The 23,791-nt window shown below is 54.0% G+C and overlaps 1 protein-coding gene across 23 annotated transcripts in view; it reads right to left on the bottom strand.

Moving 5' to 3' along the window:
• The window catches only part of CEP164 (centrosomal protein 164), a 64,632-nt gene that overhangs the window by 22,522 nt on the left and 18,319 nt on the right, over window positions 1-23,791 (bottom strand). For 8 of the 23 annotated variants that reach the window (XR_004627020.1, XM_034665834.1, XM_034665838.1 and 5 more), the window contains exons 5-14: window positions 20,835-22,502; window positions 17,482-17,637; window positions 16,945-17,079; window positions 16,199-16,276; window positions 8,477-8,863; window positions 7,420-7,500; window positions 5,473-5,556; window positions 2,986-3,071; window positions 1,910-2,107; window positions 897-1,043 (exon numbers count right to left, since the gene is read on the bottom strand). Coding sequence is in view for 22 of the 23 variants with exons in the window: in XM_034665834.1 (XP_034521725.1) it covers window positions 897-1,043; window positions 1,910-2,107; window positions 2,986-3,071; window positions 5,473-5,556; window positions 7,420-7,500; window positions 8,477-8,863; window positions 16,199-16,276; window positions 16,945-17,079; window positions 17,482-17,637; window positions 20,835-22,502 (3,020 nt within the window). In the remaining variant the exon portion in view is untranslated. Of the gene's footprint in view, window positions 1-896; window positions 1,044-1,909; window positions 2,108-2,985; window positions 3,072-5,472; window positions 5,557-7,419; window positions 7,501-8,476; window positions 8,864-16,198; window positions 16,277-16,944; window positions 17,080-17,481; window positions 17,638-20,834; window positions 22,503-23,253; window positions 23,344-23,791 lie in introns of those variants that run through there. The other 15 variants (XM_034665846.1, XM_034665849.1, XM_034665852.1 and 12 more) reach the window with 12 other exon arrangements.

Genomic DNA, 23,791 nt, shown 5'->3' with positions numbered 1-23,791 from the left:
GACCTCATGCGTCCTGACAGCTGTGAATAACTAATGCGTGACCCTGACAACAGTCAGCCCTGATTCCCAAGGACTCATAATCCTTTTGTGGCACTCAGCTCACAGATGCGACAAACTGCGTAACCCTGGCTCCCATCTCTCCACGCAGAGAAAAGGACCAGGGCTGCACACTGAGTAGGGAGTCTAGGGCTCCAGTGACCAGAGCCTCATGCTAGTTATACAACCCACAGCGATATGGGCAAATCCCTTCACTGCCAGCCTCAGTCTCCTCATCTGTAAAAGCGGTAGAGGGGAAGGAGACAATGGGAGGAGGAAAGCTCAAGGATTCCTAAGTTTTAGAAGTGTGGGTGTAACAACGGAGCTGAGCTTTGGACCCAGGCCCAAAACGCATATACCAGAGACCGGATAATTCCATTTAAGTCAAGTTGGAGAACTGGAAAGACAAACCCAGGGGACGGAAGCCAGAAGCATGGTGACCTGGGGTGGTGCACTGTGAGGAAAGGGGATGAGGAAACTTCCTGAAGGGACAGAAGTGTTCTACATCTGACCCGTGTGTCAGCGTGCATTGATTCACACAGTTCAGATTTATGTACTTTCATGTCAATAAATACCTCACTAAAATGTTTCTAAGAAAGCGAAAAACAGTGCTTGGTAGAGGGGAAAACAGGATTACCAGGTTTCTGCTAGCCCAGGAGGTACCCCCTCACATTCAGCTTCATCCACAGCTGCCTGGGAGTCCCAAGGCAGCACACAGAACGAAGGGCACACACAGTCTCCCCCACTCCACCCTCTCGGCAGGGCCCGGAGCAGCCCCTCCCTACCACGGAAGAGTGGTGGGCACTAAAGCAAAGCACACACAAGGGAGGGCAGGGACAGACATTAACACTGGCCCTTACACCTCTGGAGAGACTGGCAGGGCAGGGCTGACCGCCACCTTCTCCTCGGGCTCCTTGGCCTCTTCCTGCCCAAGGCCCAGCTCCGTGGCCCGGGGGCGCTGCTCCTTGCCCCTCTCATGGGCGGCAGGTGGGCTTGGGGTCTCCTCCCTTGGTAGCAATAAGGAAGCAACTGTGTTAAGTGGGTGGGAAGGCAAGAGGCTCCAGGTGCACCCAGTCGGGGTCAGAGAGCCCTGATGAGGAAAGGGAATCAGCCCCAACTAAGTGTCCCTATCTCGGGCCTCATTCTCCCCCACCTGCTTCTTCCCGGCTGTTTACACTGAAGGCCACAGGCACGTCCGTGTGGGCTGTGGGAGGGTTATGGAGAAGCTCTGCACACAGCAGGTTGTCAGCGATGCTGTGGACCGAACATCGCTGCAGCTCGGCTTCCCCCAGTGATTCATTCCAACTGAATGTGCTCTAAAGCCAGTTCGACTCCAGCCTCTTCCTCTCACCAGGGGAACAGAAGAGCTAGCAAACACAAGCCAGGCTCGGGGCCAGGCCAGGCCGGAAAGGTCCCCTCAGCTAGGGAAGCCCAGGACTCTGCACCTCCCTCCCACAGGCCCCGGCACACAACGGGGCTCTCCCTGGGTTTGCTGTAGGACCAGAAGCGGGATGACTGCTAGCGGGTGGGGAGCAAGGACAGGTGGGGACTGGGACAAATGCCCCCCCTGACAGCACAGCCCAGGTGGGAGATAGTCTCTGCCCCAGCCCCTGGCAGGAAGATAGCTGGATCACAAGAGAGCCTTCCTTGTTCAAGAGTTTCTAGGCTCCCCTAATTGGATGGTGTCCCCAGTTTTAGCTGTAGGGTTAGGACTAGGAAGAGGCAGGTTTCCTCATTCCCCAGCTCACATGGGGCACTCAGTGGAAACCTGCGAACCCACCCCAGCTCCCCACCTCTCCAGGCACCCCCAGCAATCACTCTCAGCCCCTGCACACACAACTACATGCCTGGAAGGCTCCCAGCACCCCCTTACCTCCGCAGGGAACCATGCAGGACGGGGCTGCCTGCAGAGTCCTCCCTGGGCTCCTTGGCCTGCTCCTGCTTGGGCTGCCCCTCAGAGGCCTGTGGCAGTCCTTCGGTGGCCAGGCTGTGAAGGGAACTCTGGTGCCACCTCCCAGGCACAAGTGGAGGAGACAACCTGGTCAGACCAGCCAAAGCCGCAGAGTAAGGCCTGCCATGTGGAGAGCAGGGAGAGAACTGGAGAGTGTGGTGTGTGGCACTAGGGCCATTCCTCCTCCCAGACAGGGCCCCAGCCCCAGCCCTACAACCATGCGGAGCCACGGAGGGCAAAGCAGCCAGAGAAGCAGGAAGGGGAACCTCCCCACTGAGCTCTCCCTTCGCCTGGACCGGACTCAGCCCTCCTGGGTCCCTGCGCTGCATCTGCTTGTGAGAGATGGGGTGAGAGCTGGGCCCCCTCACGGCTGCATCCACTCCCTGCACTCACCATCACTAGGCCAGGTAGGGATGGAAGAACTGAGCAGAAAATAGGGAGAAAGAGGCCACCTTGAGTAGTCAGACTACAGAAAATGCACAAAGCTGTAGCTTTCAGCTGATAGGAAGGCTGATGGCTCCTCAAAGTTCAAAAAGCAGAATGACTGCCCCACTTCCTCTTCCAGGGTAGCTGGAAGCTCTTCTCTCACTATAGCTCAGGCCTCAGAAACTGCAAGGCCCTGTCTCTCTCTCTCTCCCACTCTATTCTCCCTCCCGGTTTGTCTGTCTGACGGGCGTGCGCACACACACAGTTGGCTGCAGCCATTTCTGACACGGCAGGGCAACAGCTCCAAGCTGCAGTTGAGCCTCTAGCCAGTTCCTCCTGCAGCACTGCACCAAGTCCCACCAAATGCACCCACATTCCTGTCTCGGTGCAGAATCCAAGGGTATGCTCATGTACAGGCGGGCGTGCACACACACAGACTGTGCAAGGCCAACCCGGTCAGCTCACCATCTGCCTTCAGGCAGGAGTGCGCTGAGCCAGGCGCACCAAAGCCAGGGATTCTGCCCAAGTCCACCCCATCCCGAAGGTCCCCGAAGGTTCCCCACGTACTGTACCTCTCCGAGCCTCTGGACTGCTTGCTCTGCAGCTCATCTTGGCTGGACTGGCTGTCATCCTCCTCTTCTCTTCCCAACCTCTGGGCCTGCAGGCAAGGAGCAGAGGAAGGTGCATATTGGAGAGGGCGGCGTTTGGGTGCCTTAATTCTCCAACCAACTCTCGCGCCTGGAGGAAATACTGAGAGGTGGCTTTGAGCAGGATGACCACTCGGGACAGGAGAGAACGCCTGTATCATGGAACCTCCTGGGGCTTCGGCTGAGCTCCCAGGCTCGCAGCTGCTCCCAGGGCTGGCCTGGCTGGCCTAGGGGGGAAGAGCCAGAGGCCACGGCCCCTGCCAGCAGAGTCAGAAGCCAGAGGCTAAAGAAGAACACATACAGAAAAGAAAATCCTGCCTCCTGTCATTGGAAGCCTTCACTGGCAACTGCAAAGAGAAAACGGAGACATCCGTGAACACCTCAGATCCACAGAGGCCCGGACCTGCAGCACCGGTGATGTACAGAGATGCTGCCATTATGGGCAGGAGCTACTGAGGCAGGAGCCAAGCAGGTAGAAGAGGGAGGACCCTGGAGAGATGGGGACATGGTGAAAGGAGAGAGCGCTATATTCCACACAGAAAGGACAGCATCTGGGCACCTGAAGGGAGGAAGGCAGGGTGCTGCACTGCTTCACTCCAGGCCCCCCCAAACAACCAGGTCCCATCAGTAGCCAACAATGCCCCCTTCCCAGTCAGGGACCGACTACACCAGCTATCCAAAAAAAAACCCCAAAAAACAAAATCTCATAGCAGGGGAGGTTGGAGGGGCAGAGGGAGAGAATCGCAAGCAGACTCCACACACAGCCGTGGATCCCAACACAGGGCTCGATCTGAGCCAAAATCAAGAGTCGGACACTTAACCAGCTGAGCCACCCAGGTGCCCCCCACAAAATCTCATTTTAAAGCTTGGGTGTCTAGGCAAATCTAGCAAGCTGGTGAAAAAGAGGGCTACTGCTGTTAAGTTCAGATATTTCCTGCAGGGGTGGGGCCTCGGGGGGATGGTAGTGTCGCCGGCCTGGACTCGAGCTCTTGCTCCATCACTTCCTAGCTGGGGAGTCTGTCTGCTCCACCATAAAATGGGGCAGGAACCTGCAGCTCACAGGGCTCGTGGGGAGAATTACATTAGATCATGTACATAAAGCCCAACTCCTGGCCCAGAGAAGGCACGCCACAAATGTCAGTTCCCCTTCCTGCTCCTCCCCTCTCCCCAGCCTAAGGCACACAAACCCAGCTCTGCCGGAGTCCCCATCCGAGGACCCACACTCCTTCTGTCTCACGGACAGGAGCCCCGTCTGTACCGGGACGCAAGGGTTAACGGGAGAGGTAGGGCAGGAGACCACCACTCCATCTTCGCCAGTGGGGCTGTGGCCGGGCTGGCATACCGCTGTGTCCCCAGCCCTGTGCCCACAGCCTCCCACGCCTCTCCACTGGCAGCCGGAGCACCAGCAGCTGGGGCCGACGCTACCATCTGGATGGGCGAGGAAGGGCAGGGCCTGAACTAAAAGCCAGCTCCCCCAAATTACATTAAAAATAGAAATGCTGCTTATGAGTCCCTCCCGGTGCCTGCAGCAGAAGGCTCCCCGCCAGTGCTGCCACTGCTCATCGCGTCAGCCTGGGCAGAGCCTGCAGCTAACAGCGCCCCCCCCCGCCCCTTCCAGTGTTCAACTCACTACCGTCTTCCCCTACAAATCACACCAAGCTCAGCAGAGAGCTCCCTCTCTCACTTTCACGGAAAAAATAAAAAATCACACAGGCCAATCTATGTAACACACTAAAATGTAAAATGGATAACAAAGTGGGGCGATCGTAATACAAATGGGGGGATCGAGCCCTGAGTGCGCCTGGCTTCAAGGCTCCTTAAGGACAGGATCTGTGCCTGAGTCATCTTTGTACCCTTCTGGGAGCCAGACATCCCCACACAGAGCTTACATCTAGGAAGGAGACAGACCCCAGAACCATAAAACAAAAGCAGCAGCACTAAGGGGAGCAAAGGGACAGAACGACTCATCCTGCCTGGGGGAGGTGACATCAGAGGTGGGCCTCCAAGACCAAGAGAGAGCTCGGGACAAAAGGGAAAGCAGCACGGCGGCTGGAGCAGTAAAGGAGGTGGGTGCTGTGCCCCAGTAACGGTAAGTGGGGGGCACGGCTGGTGCATGGCAGGTGGGCTGAGGGGAAGGCTGCGGAGGCTGAATGGGCCAGGTCGGGAAGTGCCTTGAAATCCATGATCTATAGTGCTTTGCACGTGAGCAAGTGGTCAACCCTCAGCTGCTAAATAAACAGATAAACACGCAGCTGTATATTGTGGGGGGGCAAGAGCAGAAATGATTGGCAGCCCATCACAGGCACAGTCAGGGCCATGCCTTATTGAATTAGAAGGGAGGGAGCTCCCAGAAATGCACCCTGGGATGGGCAGCGCTGTGCTGGGGCTTATCTGCCACCCAGAGAGACTCACCTCCCAGCGGGCTCCATCCAGGACTGGGGAAAGCACGTCAACATCCAGCAGGTGCTCTGACATCCGACTGCGAAAACCAAAGTCCTAGAGACAGTGGACGAGGAGGTCAACGCTGCCCCGGTCACAGTTAGCGTCCACCAGGGCCTCTCCTCCACCTCCCCGCCTTCCAGAAAGGTGCCTACTGCGGGCCAGGCACCGTGCAAAACATTTCCATATCTACTATTCTCATCTTCAAAATAACACTGTGAGTCGTCTAGAAAGATACGTGATACAGCAAGTATAATGTTTCCTGTAGACACTAGGTGGTAAGGATGTATGTATTCACTCAAAAATTCTTTTTTCTGTATATCTGAATTTTTTCATAATAAAACCATGGGGGGAAAATAAGCCCGTGAGACTGATACTCTTACAGCCTCTCATGGACGGGGAAGTGGGTCTGAGAGCACAAGTAATTAACCCAAGGTCACACGGCTCATTAGTAATGGGGCTGGTAGGTCAGACGTGCCCTGGGCTGACTCCAAAGCCCACGCTCTCTGCAGGACACACGCTGCAAGCATGTCACTTTCCAGCTGTCTCGCCCTCCTAGTGCCCAAACAGGGTGCCAGGAGGGAGGTCAAAGTGCCCAGCAGACGGGCGGGCGGCTTGGAAGTGAGGCATGGTGGGCTGTTCACCGCTTGCTCTTTTCCCCTTCTCCAGGGCTCCTCTGGACAATGGGGATTAATTAGTGGTGCTTCCTCCGCAGGCTTCTCTTTGGGACAGACAGCAAGTGCCCACACAAGTGCCAGGTCCCTGCTGCCCTCTGGCTGCCACAGGACCCTGATCCTGCCCCCTTCAAGCCTAAGAGGGCTGCTGGGCTAAGTGAAGGATTGCTACCCGACAGCGTGCTAATAGGGACAGTTCTGTCATCAGCCTCAATAAATGGCAGGAGGCCCAGGCCTGGGTCTGGTCCTGCTGTCCACGGCTTCCTCCACCCACTCCCACAGAGAAGAAAAACGCTGAAGGGCACACATCTCCACACGGGACTCCCTTAGGAGAGACAGAGCCCTTGCTTCCACGAGTCCTAGGACACAGCTACTCTTCATGACGGTTTTTGCCAACGACTTTCCGCCTGCCCTTCCTAGCTTGTGGGTTTTCTTTTTTGGTGACATTTTCCTTTCAGTTTGAGTTCTACTCCACTTAATGCAGCTGCCATCTGCCTCCTAAGCCCACGGCTCAGCGAGGGGCTAGCGCGCACAGCCTCCTAATTCCTCCGCACCCCCTCCTATCATTACTGTTCATCCCTGACCCTCTCCCGCTAATCCCTTCCCTTTGATCTGCCTCCTCCAAACAGATGGAGCATGGTTTCCAGAGATGATGTTCTGCCAAAAAGCACCCTCAACTACTCCCCGTAGATACAGACCTGGCAAATGAAGCTAGGAGACAGCAGGCTGGGTGGAAGGCCTGGGACACAGCAACCATCCATCCATGCTGACATTCCAGGACAATGTCTTCTCTTCAGAAATGTAACCCCAGCATCCCTCCTAGCTACAGCCTGAGGACTGGTCCTTGCCATTGCTTGGTGATCCCATACACACACAAACACACACACACACACACACACGGGTCTCTAACCTCCTAGATTCATGTAATGTTTCTGCTACAGTCCAGGGGCACTAGATCACGTATCTCCCAGACAATTCACACTGCAGAAACAAGAGTAACGATGGCTCATAGTTACCTGAGGTCTACATGCTAATGCTTTACATTCTTTACCTCACCTTCTTCGCACAACAAACCTATGGAGTAGGTAGTGTTACTCTTAGCTGAGGGGCGGAGAAACCAGAGTGAGACAAGACCCAAGTCTGAATTCTAACATCCCCACTTACAAGCTGTGTGATGCCAGGCAAATGAACCAAAGGGAAGTCCATGCTCTTCACCCCACTCTGCTGCCCCCCACCTCAGACTCACCAGGCCCAGGAAGGACTTGGGGTCAGAAGCGGCAGAGTCTGAGAGCTGCAGCTCCTTCACGCGTTCACTAATCTCGGACTCCTGGGGAAACAGAGCCACCGAGAAGTCACCCAGAGCAGAGCACGTGAGGGCTGGGATCACCACCCAGGGAATGCCGTTCGGGCCATGGTGCCAATACAAGACTGAGCCCTCACCGAAGTCCACCTCTTCTGGAAAACCTGAAAGAGGGCTGTGGGCCCTCCCCTTCCTTCTGGACACGTGCACCAGCCCCCACCTCACTGGGGCTGAAGAGCCCAGCTGAGCCCACACTCTGACTCAGGTCAACAGGATTTACATGTGTAAGGAGAGCGGAGTGGAGTGGAGTGGAGACAGTTAGGAAGTTGGCAGTAGGGAAGGTTCATGCTGTCCTAAAAAACAGAATGAGAGTATCTTTCGCAGGAAGCAGCTTAAAGCTCTTTAAAGGAACTGCCTCACCACCTACCTGGAAGAGGAGCCTGACTAAGGGATGGAAAACTGAAAATGCCAAAGGCACTGGGAAGTACTTGTGTGCAGTTGGGTCACTGGCCCAGTCTTGCAAAAACAAGACTCCCATGCCATCAGTGAGAGGAATGTTCTGGTAACCTAACTGATGGTGGCTGGGGCCAAGTACTCCCCATGGTCCCCACCCCGTCAATGTCCTCCCCTCTTTACAGAAACTCTACAGAAACGCAGACTACAGCAGTCTTGACTGGCTGGTGTCAAGAAGTAGGAGGGAGGCAGGGAGAGAAAGTAGGTACCACAGCAGAACATGAACGTCCCAGAAGGGTGCCAATGCAAAGGCAAATTTCTACTCTGAATGTCTAAGGCCAGCAGGTTTGGAGTTTCATTCAGGGCCTGGCTGCCTGCTGGGTCTGGGCAGATCTGTCACCAGGAAGGGATCTGGCCGCTGCTGACAGCCCACTGCAGGGCCTGCAGATGAAGCGCCCAGCTCCCGACCCCAACTCCTGCAACGCCGTAATGACGATGTGGGGACCAGATCTGCAGGAGCCGCAACTCCCCGGGCCACAGGGGGACTTACCTGGCTCCGGTCTGATCCGCTCTCTCTGGGGACAGAAGCCTCCTCCTTGGGCTCCGCCGCTGCTGCAGCCTCTCCCTTGCTGGAACCCTCCTCTCCCACATCTGCCGGCTCCTCTTGTGCATCCTTGCTGTTGGCTTTGGCAGGCTGACCGCCCCCAGGGTCCACCCCACTCCCGGACATCCCAGGATCACTCTTCTTATCCGTTTTTTTCTCCAGGAGCCAAGCACTCGGCCCTCTTCCTTGCTGCCCTCTGCCGTCGTCAGCAGCACTGCTCAGACTGCTGTCTGCACCCTGGCTGAAGAGCTTGCCGGGAGTGGGGGGCCGGGCAGCATCTGAATCCAGAGAAGCGTCCTTGTTCTCCTCCGGCTGACTTGTTCTCGGAGACTCCTAGGCAGCAGCAGACCATGTCGGACAAGGAGGCGTCAAGAATTAATAACATGATTTCAGAGACTTGCAACAAGATGGAACTGTCATTCCTTGACTCGTAAGGGCCAGCGCCCCAGTTCTGACACCAGTGGTTATCAAACACCCCAACAGCTATTTTTTTTTTAAGATTTTATTTATTTATGTGACAGAGAGACAGCCAGCGAGAGAGGGAACACAGCAGGGGAGTGGGAGAAAGAAGCAGGCTCCCAGCGGAGGAGCCCGATGTGGGACTCGATCCCGGAACGCCAGGATCACGCCCTGAGCCAAAGGCACACACTTAACGACTGCGCTACCCAGGCGCCCCCCAACAGCTATTTAAAACCCAGATTCCTCGTTCCACTCCAGATCTACTGAATCCAAACGTCTACGGTGATTTACAGACACCCAACTGGCCCCATCCACTGACAGGCGTGGAAACCAGTGCGCTGAACTCCATCACCACCTACCATGTTCTCAAGGAATAAATGTCTCATTCCAGCCCCAGTAGCCAAATCATAGGACCGCAGACTCAGAAGTCAGTATTTACTTTTTAGAAAGTCAGTATGTATTTATGATGATGAAAAATCACATAAAAATACCAAAGCCTAAAATTTCTATTTTTTCCTTTTTAAAAGGCAGCAGGGAAAAAAACAGAAGGAGAGTGCGACGAGGGTGGCTCTCCCCCTACAGCGTCCCCTGCACACGCCACCCTGTCAGCTGCATGCTCTGAAGAGCAGAAACCAAGACAAGATTTACTGGGGGAAATGGCTACGGAGAATAAAGGGGTCAGAGAATAAAGGGGTCGGGAGACCTTCAGAACACAGGTTGGCCTGTGGCGGAGGAGCGGGGAGGGAGGGGCCTTGGCCTGCACTGCAGTCCCTCGTCCGGCAGAAATGGTCCTGCTCTCGGGCCTGTTGTCCTCTGTGGACAAGTACGGCCTCGGCACGAGCCAGGCTGGATGAAAGGTGCCGCTGGATGAGGCTGACGTCACTGAAGTCCCCTCGGCAGGGGTCTCTCAATAGGAGCACCCTGACAAGCGGCCACCCCCTGCCTCTCACGCACAAACCTCACTTTAAAGACCAGGAAAAACCTTGAAAACCGGCCAAAGTAACCAAAGAAACCCCTTCCTCGAAATACGGCGAGAGCTCTCTCCCAGGCTCAGAGAAGCCTTGGTCCCAGAAAACATCACTGGGGCTGCTGGTGTGAATGACTTCTGAGCAGGGACTTTCTGACATTTCCAGGTTCCTCGCCCTGGTGTCTCACGCAAGGAGCACGGTGACTGGAGTCCAGAGGTGCCCGCAGAAGCCCTGAACACGGCATTCATCCGCGCTGTCCGTTCGGGGATCTGCTGAACCCAAAGACGTGCCCATCCGCCCGCAGCTTTGGAAGCCTACCTACTGACCCGCCGACCCAAACTTTCCGAGGATGGGGAAGAGAGGCAGGGAAGCAGAGCAGTTCAGAGCTCAGCTTCAGAGCCAGACTTCTCAGGTTCAAATCTCCAACGCACCCTTACGGGGATCTGAGGCCCATTATTGAACTTCTCCGTGCCTCAGTTTCTTCCTTTCAAATATGGGGACACAGGAGGACCTATCTCACTGGGTCTGGGGGAAGATTAAATGAGTTAACACTCACTAAGTGAGCTAAAGAACTGAGAACGGTGCCTGGTGGACCCTAAGCGTCCCATACATGTTCAACTAACGTTTTACTGTGAGACACGTGGTCAATCGCTGGGTGCCTTCTATGTGCCAAGCACTGCTCTGGGGACCCATATACGAACGAGACATGGATCCGGCCCTGAGTATGGAGGGCAGCAAAATGCCCCAGATAGCCCTGGTGCCCAAACCTTTGCTGCCCAAAGCAAGGGCACTGGGCACGGTGGTGATACTATCGTCAGCCCCAGGCCTATTCCAGGGAGAAAAGCAGGTGAAAGAGATGAAGGGGAGGATTCCCTCAGACCTCTGCAGCTCGAAGGCAGGGTACCCTCCAGTACTGCCCATCCTCCCCACATCCGTAGCCGGGGCTTTGGGAGAAATCTGCTGTCATCATTGGGCTACGAGAAAGGGGGGAGGTGAGCCCCTCCTCTTCGAGAGCTGCACGATCAAGGTGAGGCCCCCGCAACAGTGGCCAGCACGCAGCAGGAGCACAGTACCCAGTCTGAGGGGCTCCATGGACCCCCAGGGGGTGGGAGCTTCTCAGGTGCCTGAGGGGTGTCTGGCAGAGCCAATCCACCCTGGCCGCGCCCATCTCATGAAGAGAAAAGAGCAACAGACCTTGCATTACGGGACAGAGGACAGTCAGACCACCGACACCACCCATGGCCTTCAAGATAAAGTCCACATCTCCTCGCATGGCCCAGAACCTTTCTCGCACAGCCCTGCCTGCTTCTCAAGGGTCATGGGCAGCCACACCCTGCACGCATCCTCCTGCCTAATGGATGAATGTTGTGACATTTTGCTACCTGGCCACGCATGTTCTTTTATTTTTTTTTCCTTAAGGTTGGTTATTTCACTTTATTTAGCCAATGGTCACACTCTGAGCCCCACCAAATTGCTCCTTTAGCCTCACTCGAGGGTCTGCCTCGGAAAGCAGCTCAGAAAGGCCCAGGTTCCCCAGTCAGCCTCTTCTTCCACCCACACACACTACACAGCACAGCACAAAATCACTGCCTGCACCCTCGGGCACCCTCCCCAAGCTGATTGGGGGGCCCTCCAGTGTTCAAGAGCGGCCTGCCAGAACCCAGCTCCAGGCAGACTCCCCCTTGCTCCTGAGATGCCATGCACACTCTTCAAACACACACACACACACACACGATCTACCCTGACAAACTCCCACCGGCCCTCACAGTATCACATCTTCCAGGAAGCCCTCCTTGATCCCCAGGGCAGCCGTCCTGACATGAGCCTTCCTGTCCCGTCCCAGCAACTGCTATAACATCACTGCTGATTTCCTGTCTGTTTCCCTCGCCTGATCAGCTCCCTGCCATCCTCAGTGCCTAGTTTCTGGCACGTAAGCACTCAGCAAATACTTGTTGACTGCAGTTTTTTAAAATGGGTGTGTCGTGTAGATAGAGGAGTTCCTACTCTGTAAAATGGAGAAGAACTACTCATTTCACAAGGTTACAAAGACATTAGACTCTATTTGTCACAGTGCTTATTAAACGGAAAACGCTAAACAAATGTTAACTATGAATATTCAACATGAGGGAAAAACAAGTCACCTTTCAAAAATCAGAGGACGTTAGACGCAGGAAGAGACTCGCATTCTCAGGCATGAGAGAATGCAGTCAGGCTACAAGAAGGTTAGGCCGAATCTGTGCCATTCTCAAGCTTAAATTCCTCTAAAGAAGATTTTCCCATGATGGAATTCATCCTATTCTGTCCACCTACACATTAAGATATTAAAACATGGCTACCAGGAGAGGGCTCTGTGTCATCTGAGCCCGTGTCCACCCAGCGCAACAACCTGACAGCCAGAGGCACGTCCCTCGGGTCGGGACAGCAGAGGGAGATCAGACACTTGTTGCAGATGACCCACAGTGCGTGACCGAGAGTTCTGGGAAAATCCATCCAACTCCACACCCTTCTCCCTGCACTTGGCCCAGCTCCTCGTCACCGCAAGCAGAGGCCTGGCCAGGATGCACACTACAGGCCCGGTTACTGTCCCGCTTCGGTGTTCTGGGGGAACACAGGCCTGGGTGGGGGCTGCACCCTCGGCACCACTTCGCTTTCGGCTCATCCGTGCTCAGACTCCTTCTGTCTCCTGTCACAGCCCCAGGCGCCTGAGTATCTCAACGCAAGTATCTGCCACCTTCTCAAAAACCACCTTGTCATCTGCGGGGAGGAAGGTGGTGCCTGTGAGTCCCTGTAAGAGCATTTCATGAATATTTAACATACTCCCCAAAAGCTAGGAGGTCTCCAACGCTGCAGTTCCCTCCTTCCCAGAGCACAAAGGCAGGCTTGGGAGGGAGAGAGTGGAGGAGGGGGAGCGGGACCCCCCCAAGCCAACCACCAGTCAGGTTATTCGCCAGGTCTCCTTCCCACCCAGCTGGTCTTAATCCTTTGCACTGCCCCTACCCCATGTTGTTAGCGCTTCCCAATCACACTGACATCATCCTGTGATTTCTAAGCCCAGCTCCCTCCCTCTCCTTTGATCCAAGATGGGTTCTCGCCAGCCCTGCCAGGCCACAGGCTGCCTGCTCACCCACCCTGCTGCCTCCCCTCCTCACTCACACCCATTCTCAGTGTCTGGTCCTAGCACTTGGTTCTGTAATCGACAAGAAATGGGTTTACACTGAAGGCAGGAGAGGAGAGCGGAGGAGAGAGAGAGGCATTCTTGCCATCCTACTGCCCTCTCATGGAATCACGAGCAAAGTGACTGTGGACAACACAGAGACAGAATAGAACACACCAGGGCAGGAGCCCTCCATCTAGGGCTGCCCAGGATGCCTAGGAGCAGGAAGAAATGGGCAGCTCAGAGGATCCAAGCTCTATAAACATGGACAAAAGCCATTTTCAAAGGGTGCGGTCCAAGCAGAGGCAGCTTTGTCTATCCCGAAACCCCCGTTCATCCCCAACACTGACCTTTCCCCACCAGGAAAAGCCCTGGTTCCTACCTGGGGTTCGAACACAGAAACCCAACACTCCCTGTGGCAAAAAGAATGAGATCTGCTGGATGCTAGAGACAGGGGTGGGAGGTGTATTTAACACCTCCCACTCCAGACATTTCCCCTCATCACACTGGTTTGTCTATCTATATTAAAGAGGTTATAAAAAAAAATATGTTTAAAAGCTCCCACTCCCCCAAAGCAGCATAGAATCATCAGAAGGGAAGCTTCTGGAAATCCAGGACATGTCAAAGAAGATCCCTTTTTTGTTGACATCCATTATGAAGTAAAAGTTAACAAGTTCAAAGTCAAAGTGCATCACGACTGATCCACAGGACGATCTTCCATCAGCCAGCAGACAGCAGGGACCAAGTGGCCACTCGCCCCTGGGCCTGGAACAGCCGAGGGAAGGAAGACAGTACAGCACAATCTGCGGAAATTCCCTCCTTGTCCCAGACTGGCTCACTCTCCGTCATTCTCTCAGCCGCTCAGCAAAACATACCCACATCCTTCCTATGCTCTGAGAGCCGGTTAAGTCCTCCCGATGCCCGTTCCTGCCCACAGTCATCCTTCTCGGCCCCAAACCTGAGCTGCTGATTACATTGGCAGTATAAGGCTTAATGCGCGATGAGAAGAAACAAAGTTGTCATTTCAGGGAACCAAACACACTGACAGCTTGGGATCTAATGCAAAGAGACCAGGCCCCCCTCACAAGGAACAGTTTCAAAGTGGACACAGATCAGGTTGATGATGAAGATGGGACACTAGGGAATACAGTGTCACATTTCACAGAAAGTGTTAAAGTCACAATCAATACGTATCTAATTGAGCACCGCCAAAAATGTGGACAGTTTCTGAGGTCAAAACGGGGACATACTTCTGGGAAGAAGTATAACAATAAAACAGAGTCTGTCCAATGGCTAGAGTTGGACCACCCAGGAAGGCCCAGCTACAACTCAGGGCCTGTGGGCCAGCATCCGCACCTCCGCCCTCCAAAACATCAACCCTGGTGAGCTGAAGACCAGGAAGTACGAGTCAGAAATTATAACTGATAAGGGATAATAACACAGTGAGAGATAATAAGGAAACAAATTTAAATCTATGATACAGGCACTATCGTTTTACTGGTTGGCTTTGGGATCATTCTAATAAAACGTGACTGATCGGTTTCATTTGAAAGTATTTCAAGCATGTGAAAGAATTTTATATATCAGACTTATGAAAAGTTTCATTCAGCTTGCAATCACTACTTAAAAGTTTGGGGAAATCTGAGCTGCTGATGTCATGATTTACTGGTTGTATGAATACCATGGGAATATTGAGAGAAATCTTAATTGCTAAAAACTAATAAATCGGACATTAGACAAAGGGTACACTATAGGGAACATTCCTTTTCAAGTAGAAAACCACATTGGGGGTTGGTAGGTATTGCAACACCATGACGAGTTTTGGGTTTTGTTTGTTTTAAAGAACATTCCAGTGGCAATGGATGACAGACCGGGGGACAGAGATTAGAAGTGACAGGACTACTGTGGGGAGAGTCTGGAAGCTGTTCCCATCCGCAGTCCGCACTTAGCAGGCCCAGCGCCTTAGCTCAAGCTGTTCGCTTGCCTAAAATATCCCTTACACCCCATGTCTAAAACTTACCTACTCTTTAAGAGCCAGGTCAAATGTCATCTCTTCCAAGTTTTTCCTGATCTCCAGGCAAGTCACGTCCTCCCCCTCAGAACTCCCCTAGGCCAGGCACCTGTGCCAGCCAGGGCCCTTCTCACAAACTGCCCTGCTTCACGGCTACGGAAAGAGTCATTTACTCCACAGTGAGCACTCACTAAATGCCAAGGACCTGGGGTCCTTTCTCTCTCTCCAGCTGCAAACTCCACGAGGCCAGCCCAAACCCATCCTAACCAACATCCGGACCTCCACAGGGCCCAGCACAGTGGCTGACATTCGACAACTGTTAAGACTTTGGATGTCACACCTCTGTTCAAAACCTCTGATGGCTCCCAGTGCCTGGGTACCCCAATGCACACCCCACAGCTGTCACTCGGGGCCTCCGTGATGCAGCCCGAGCTGCCTCCACAGACCGTCTCCCACTTGTCTCCCACAGGCACTCTGTCTATGCGCCAGCCAAAGGGGACACCCTCACCTTCCCCAAACTCCCCCTGCACCCTCTGCCTCAGCCTGTGCGGGGCCCTGCATGTGGGCTTCTCTCTCCCCACTCACCTCTGCCTGGCCAGTCCTGCCCACCATCCCTCCTGGCTCACCTCACATGGCAGTTTCTCAAAGGAGCCCTGCCTGGTCAATCCACGTAGCTTGGAGACCCCAGATTCTCCTTTCCGTGGCGCCCCATCTCACCTCCCTCACAGCCCCACCGTGTTCTGCTCTGTTTTCCAAGAATGTGAGCCTCTCTCCTGGGAGGCCGCAAACCCTCAGGGGGGCAGTAATCACATCTAACTTAGGCTTGCACGACCTACAGCACACAGCAAAGTGCCTCACGTGGCAACATTCGACCACCGGTGGTTATCTGGCAAATGAGCGGATGGATGGATTCCTATTCCCCTTTGTGCTTCCCCAAACGCCAGAAGTCCCATCTAGACAGCACTGGGACAAGACAGTTCTCTTTTCCGAATCTGCATCCCACAAGGAGAACAGCTGAGGAAGGAAGGAGGGACCGAGCAGGCCGCGGCATTTGCCTGCGGGCTTCAGGCTCTTACCTCGTACTCGAAGTCACCCCCCAGCGCCCCAATGTCCAGGTGCAGGTTCTTCAGCAGCTCACTTGAGCTGCGGACACTCTGCAAACAAACACGGTTACAGGTGGTAAGTCAAGCAAACGGGTCAGCCCGTGGTGAGGGCCAAGAAGCTCCTTGTTGGTTACGCCGTCTGGGTCAGGCCTAGAAAGTACGTAGACTGGGCAAGCAACCAAGCTGCGGGCTGGAAAATCATTTTACTTCTTTTTAAAGCAGCACAGAGTTGGCCAAAAGGTGGAAACAAACAAAGCGTCCACAAGCAGGTGAACAGCTAGACAAACTGTGGTCTATGCATACAATGGATTACCCAGCCATACATGCTACAACAGGATGACCCCTGAAAACACGCTACGTAAAAGAAGGGAGACATAAAATGGCAAGTACTGTATGATTCCACTTATGTGAACTATCCAGAATAGGCAAAGTCAAAGACAGAACACAGAAGAGAAGAGACCACAGACTGGGGAGGGTGGGGCTGGGGGAGTTACTATTTAATGGGTACAGAGTTTCTGTTTGGGATTGCATGCAAGTTCTAGACACGGACAGTGGTGAGGACTGTCTAACATTGTAAAGGGAACTAAGGCCACTGAACCGCACCCTTAGAAGTAGTTAAAATGGTAACCTGCACATGATCTATATTTGACCACAATAAAATATATTATTTTTTAAATAGCACAAAGGGTTTCCAGGGCAGGAAGAGGGTTCATCATTACCTGGTTGTCACTCTCCGCCTCATCCTCCTCATTGTTCTCCTCCCCTAAAGCCAAGAGGCTGAGAACATTCTTGTCCTCATGGATGGAGCCCAACAGACCCTTTGTATAACCAGAAGTCTTGAGACCCTGTGAAGGCTCCAAAGTAGAGAAGCAAAGTCAAGGGGCATGCTAAGGACCTGTAGAAGGCTTTCCCCACTCCCTTCGGCTGTCTCCCAGCGCAAGTCTGCCATGCCCAGGAAGCTGACCCCAGCAAACCCAGCTCACACGAATCCCTTCCTGACTCCAACTGCCCCAGCTGTAAGGATTGGGAAATCAGCATTGCAGCTCCCCCCGCCCTCCGTGGGTCTATCCTCCGCAGCCCAGAGTCCACATCTAGCATCACACAAGTGTGATTTGCCATCCCAGCTTTCCAATTTGCCCATGAACTCTGAGGACTAGGCCCGTGCCCTCTTTCTTATCAATGGGCCACTGTTCCTAGCATGGCGCTCAGAGACCCCACAGTCACTAAATAGACCGAACGTGAGAGAAACCATTTACCAGCGTGAGTTCTCCAAGCTGACCAGACTCCACTGGGCTCCCCAGGCTCACACTTTGCGATCCACGAAGAGCAGAGGCTGGGGCATCCACAAGGCCTCTCAAGGGAGCCAGGCCCCCAGAAGGGACGTGAACTGGGGCTAATGAGGAGCCCAGGGCCTGGGCAAGACAAAACATCTTGTTACAAACCCAGGAAACCACATGGCTCTCAGAGTGCCAGAGACAGATATAAAAATAAAACATCTAAATCCTGCCCGCTCAAATTTAAACCACCTCCATTCGGAGGCTGCTAATGAAACACAACATCCAGAAATTACCATTGTGCCAACTGTGTGCGAAATCACAGGCTGGCTTGCTGATTCTCCTAAGTCCGCTGCTGGCACACAGCGAACAGTTCCTCACATCTGGCAGATGCCGCAGCGGGCTCTGCTCCTCTCTCAGAAGCCACGTAGGAAGCGGGGGGGGGGGGGGGGGGGGGGGGGGGGGGGGCAGAAGGAGGGCAGAGACAAAAGCCTCATCTACCAGAATGAGAAGTCTCAATAGATGAAGTCTAAAACTGATGAACCAAGAAAAAGCAGTCTAAGCATATTATTTACAAATGTGGAAGTACACAGCAGAAGAAAGCAGTCGCCTCTGGGGAGGGGTACACACACCACAGAACTGTATTTCATTACACGCCTTTTGGTACTATTTGACTTTGTCCAATATGGACACGTATTACTTTAATTAAAATGCATATCAACTATGAAAAAAATACATGGGGGCGCCTGGGTGGCTCAGTCGGTGAAGCGTCTGCCTTCAGCTCAGGTCATGATCCCGGGGTCCTGGGATGGAGCCCGCATCAGGATTCCGGCTCAGTGGGGAATCTGTTTCTCCCTCTCCATCGGCCCCTCTCCCCTGGTCGTGCTCTCTCTCTCTCCCTCTTTCCTCTCTCAAATAAATAAATAAAATCTTTAAAAAGTATATACATGAATGACAAAAGAACTCTCCCTCCCCTCTTCCACTGACAAGGAAGGTGGCTGAATGGAGCCTTGCTCAAAGGACTGACCGGTTTCCCTGTTCTCACGCCGGCCAGGTGAAGGCTTCCAGCTAGGGAGGATGGGAAAAGAAACCAGGCTGGGAGTCCGAATTTGCAAGACCTCGGCTCATTCACAGACTCCTGCATTCTGCAAGACGGAAATGATGGGCGTCTTGCCACTTAAGAAGGTTTGTTGGGAAGTTGAAGAGAGACAACAGGAGGAGCATGCAGGAGTGGTCCAGGGCTACCCCGAGGTGGAATGGCCATCAGAGGGATTCACATTCCTGTAGATCGGGCTGAGCAACGGACAGGGAAAGCATTCTGGGGACAATTTAAAAAAAGCTCTTCAAAATTCACTGCTCAAACTTAAAATGTTTAAAACCACACAAAACCATTCCTCTCTAATCCCAAAGGGACTGAAGAGAGGAAGGGGAACCCGGAGGAGGTCAGGCTGAGGACGGCAGGCAGCCTGCCATCTCCTCCACGGCCCAGGCTGAAGGGCCCAGACCATCGGAGGTGTTCTGACCAGGGCTCATCTGAAAGAGGGATGAGAACCACTCCCAAGACTTTAAACTCCCAAATCACTGCCCAAACCATCTGGCCTGCTGTAGAGTACTTCCGATGGGCAGAAAGGAGCAGGTAACGATCAGACTGGCCCACATAACCCAGCATCAGGAGCTGGGCTCAGCCCTTACACGCCATCTCTCCTGCTGTCACGACAGCCCGAGGCCAGAGTCCCTACAAAAGGAGATGGAGGAGAGGAAGGCCCCTGCTCACAGTCACAGGGCCGGCCAGGGAGGCAGAGACACCGGACTGGACCCAGGGCTACCTCCAAGCCAGTACTTTACACCACCTCTTGGCTGTGGCCGAAAAGGAGCCCAGGATGGCTTCTCTGAGATAACGGAGCAAACCGGTCTGCTCTTCCTGACTTCAGCCCTCCCAACCTGCCCCAGCCTATCGGCAACCAGAATTCCTCCCATACTATATTTATGGAAGAGTACAGACTCCTCACACGGCTAATTTGCGAACATGCCGGGGGCTTGAGGGAGGGAGACAGGCATGCTGAAGGCTGTTCTCCCAGGCCTTTACCAAATCAGTGGTTGGCAGGGAAATGACACATCCCTGGCTCCTAGCCAATGATCTTCTAGAGCTGGCCATTAACTCTGACTATGGGCCGTGCGTGGCCTTGTCCTTCAGAGGGTATAAACTTGCTGCCATCGGACTAATTAAAACTTTCAGGATCATCTGCAGCTTATCCGATATTTATCGTGCTACAGTAGTCATTAAAGCCAACAGAGAACCAGGACATGCCAGCAATTAGAAACCAGAGGGAACAACTGAGTAAAGCCACAGCTGGGCGACAGAAAAAAATAGCTGGAGAAATTCAGATTGACCCCCATGCTCTCTTATCCAACTTGACTTATTTTTTTTTTAAGATTTTATTTATTTATTTGACAGAGAGAGACAGCCAGAGAGAGGGGGAACACAAGCAGGGGGAGTGGGAGAGGAAGAAGCAGGCTCCCAGCAGAGGAGCCCGATGTGGGGCTCGATCCCAGAACGCCGGGATCACTTCCTGAGCCGAAGGCAGACGCTTAACGACTGCGCCACCCAGGCGCCCCATCCAACTTGACTTCTTCTGAATGTAGAACATGGTGAGACTCTTTAAAGGGACAAAGGATCAGAACGACAGGGAAAGCATGATCCAAAGGCAAATCCCCTCAGCGGAGGAAGTGAAGGTACAAACAAGGTCTGCACAAGCCTGACACAGGTTAGTCACGTGGTTCCTGGGACCCCTGGGAAGCAAGTTGCAGAAGCAGCTCGCTGATGGTACAGAGATTCTGGGCTTTAGCCAATGCCCCCTCCCCCACCCCCTGCCGTGACTGTATTAACTTTCCACTTCTGTGCCTAAATGGAGAGCTTGTGAGGAGGGTGCCTACTTGGGAAGCCTCTGTCCATAATCGGCTGATGGGAAAGGCTTCCCAAATCCTGGGAAGGTACCCAGATCCCGCATGAGTGCCAGGATCAGCACCTACCTTGCTCACCTTCAAAACTGATCATCAGCCAAGCCTGTGACCCATCTGTTAACTAAGTCAGCTCCAGGGAAGGGAAGGCTAGATACCCTCAACCACTGTCTTGCAGGTGACAGGTACAAGAAACACGAAATACATGTCAGCCCACAAGATGGCCAGCCTGGGTAGTTAAGGGATCAGTAGTTACCAGGGGAGAGCAAACAAAACAGGAAAGCAGGCCTGATGGCCGAGTAAAGACGCCAACTCGACCTGCTCCCTCCCTGCCGAGTTCACTGAGGACTGCGGGCCGCACTCGCTAAGAAGCCTACCTGGTTGAGAAGCTGTGTGTTGCCTGGCTCTGCAGCAAGCCCTCTGCTGGAACTCAGCTCGACCAGCCCCTGTCTGAGAGGGCTGCTGCTGGGCTGGAAACAGGCTTGCTGCGACACGTCTTGCCCAGCAGGGGCAAGAGCCACCTCCTGCGGGTGCTCCAGCATCTCTGGCCCCCAAGTCAGAAACCTTGAGTCCCTCTCCATGGCTCTGACGGCCTCGTGCCCACCCTCACTAGACATCCTGGAAGCCTCGGCTGCCATGCAGCAGACCATGCTGGCGATGTCTTTACATGGCGTCTCCTGCATGCTCTCGGGCAGCCCCAGGCCCTCCAGCCGCCTGGAGATCTTGACCATCTGCAGGATGTGCTGGTAGAACCTCTTATCCTCAGAGTAGTCTTCGCTCTCTGACTGCTCATCCGCAGAGCTCTGCATGTGGGACAACTGGAGTCCCAGGAAGGGGCTGGAGCGCTGATCTCTGGCTCTGGGACCTGATTGACCCACGCCCTGCTCAGACCCCTGAGAGCTCTGCGGGTCCCAAGGGAAGTTGTTCACCTCACCCAGGATCTGAGAGCCAAGGTGAGAAGCCAGGCTGCTGCTCTCCAAGTCAGGCTCAGACCCACCAGGCTTCCTGTCTTCTTCAGGGGGCTCTAGAGACCCGGGGGGTGGTCTCTCCTCACAGGTGGGGGAGCGTCCAGGGGCACTCCCTGAAGGGGCACCCTGGGCCAGCTCTAATGCCAGCAGGTCAGGGGGCATTAGGAAGAGCTCCTGAGGCGGATCTTTGGCTGAGGCCCCTGGAGCCTCAGGGTCATCGGGTCCTGTCTCCTGGCAGCTCCCAGGAGTGTCCTTGTTGACAAGCTTGGAGACCTGTCCCATCCACAGTCCCGGGGGCTCTTTCCTTCTCCTCCCCCTGCCCACACTGCCACCCTCCCCAGAAACGCCCTGCCAGCTCAGGCCATTGGCTGGGCCACTGTCTAACAAGAGCAGCTGGCTCTTCCTGGTAGGCGGCATGTGGTCAGAGGAGCACAGGGACCAGGAGCGGTCCTCCTCAGGGGACGGTGAGGGAATGAGGCTCTGGCTCTTGTCTCCCCCGGGGCCAGTGGAGCTCCATTTGGCCCTGTGGTGGCCATGCTGCTCCCCTTTTAGCTGCAGGCCACTGATGGTTTCAGAAAGCTTTGAGCAGACAGAGGCCTGGCTCCTGTCTTCCAGCACATCCCACCCATTCTGGAGGGGCCTGGTGTTCTCAGGGCCTAGAGTGCTGGGCTTCTGTTGTCTGGTCCTCAGTTCCAGCTCTTCTATTTCAGGGTCTGAAAACCCCAGGTAGATTTTCTCTGTCGGCTTCTGGGGTTTCCCCAGACCCTGCTGATCACCCAATTCTGTCCTGCACTGGGCTGGGGCCCTGCCTAAGATTTTCTCCACATCAGCAAAGATCTGGCGGGTTCGAGAATCTTGGCCTTTGGCGAGTGGCTGTAGCTTGCTGGGCAGGGTGCCCGGGAGAGGCCAGGGGGTGTCACCCAGAACACATGGGCTCTTCCCTTTCTTAAAGGAGCCCTCACTTCTAGCCTGCATCTCTTGGTCTAGGTCCAGATCAGCAAGCCCAGGTGCTGGGAGAAGGGATGGGCCACGGAGAAAGGAGGAAGAAGGCAGAAGTCCCTGCTCAGGCTGTGTTTCCTAGATGGATATATAAACATGCAGAGAAAACGAAGACAAAGCACTTCTGATATATACTTGCTACCTCAGCCCTGGGCAAGCCCTTAGAAGAAACCCACCCACCATTTAAAGGAAAACACAAACTAAGGGGGGGGGGGAAGAAAGCTAAAGACTCCCTGGGGCTTCATTGTTTTCTGGGCCCTAGTTTCCTTATCTATAAAAAGGAGGTTGAACTAGATCAATGGCTTACCCCCCTGCTTCATGGAACCTGCCGGTCGGTCCCACATGGTACCCCGGAAGCCACCGTAGTGTACATGTAATGGAGAAGGGGTGTCACCAAGACCTACACCCCAAGGTTCACTTTTTCTTGTTATCCTGGATCTCCATGGAGGAACTGACTAGAAGACAGGGCTTCCCTACTCACAAAGTCCTGAGTCATCAACCAGATTATCCCTAAGGCATCATCAGGCTCTCAGTTCCATGACTGGTGAATTTCATAGAATCCACCTGCCTTATCAAAGACCACCAGAAATTGTCTAAGAAGGGAGAGGAGGGAAACATGGCCAGTGAGCTGAGCCCTGGGAATTCCATCTAGGTCTTCCAGCAGACACACGAATTGGTACTGCTCAAGAGAGGTCCACACCATCAATCTTGAGTCTTGAAGAAACCCTAAAAGATAGACCTCATCCTGCAAACATTCACACTAAGCTCCAGCTGGCCCATGCCTGCACACTGCCAGAGAGCCCAAGCCACCTGAGCCCAGGTCACCCACCTGGCTCAGGCCTGCCCTCTGGACAAACCCAGGTCTGAGGCACTGTCCTGAGCCCTGAGATCCAGACTGGCAGCCCGGGGCTATCCAATCGTCCTCAGCTCCTGAAACCACAAAGGAATCCTTTTTAACAGGGAGCTCCAAGCACTCGCTCACACACCCAGAACTCTGTCACCCAACCCTCTGCCCCAGAACCCTTACCTCGTTTCCTCTCTCACTTTTAGTCATGCCACAGCCTGCCCAGACATTGATCATCATTTAAAGTAGTCCTGGGCTAGTGAAAAGCCCATTATCCAACTTTGGCCTTTCAAACACATAACATCAGAAAATTCAACTGATTTGGAAATCACCCATCCTCTTTTCTCTATCTGGAGGGATGGGCTTGTTATCTTATTTCTTGGGATCAGGAGTAGCAATACATGGGGGAGGGGGAAGGAGGGAAGAGTATCCGTAGAGCTTCGAAATGTTGAAAGAGACAAATTCACCAGCAACCATCCAATGGCAGAACTGACACCTTGCGGGGGGAGAGGGAGGGAGGGAG

Source organism: Ailuropoda melanoleuca, chromosome 8, assembly GCF_002007445.2.
Source record: "Ailuropoda melanoleuca isolate Jingjing chromosome 8, ASM200744v2, whole genome shotgun sequence".
NCBI lineage: Eukaryota > Metazoa > Chordata > Mammalia > Carnivora > Ursidae > Ailuropoda > Ailuropoda melanoleuca.
This window is presented reverse-complemented; position numbering and strand designations above follow the sequence as displayed.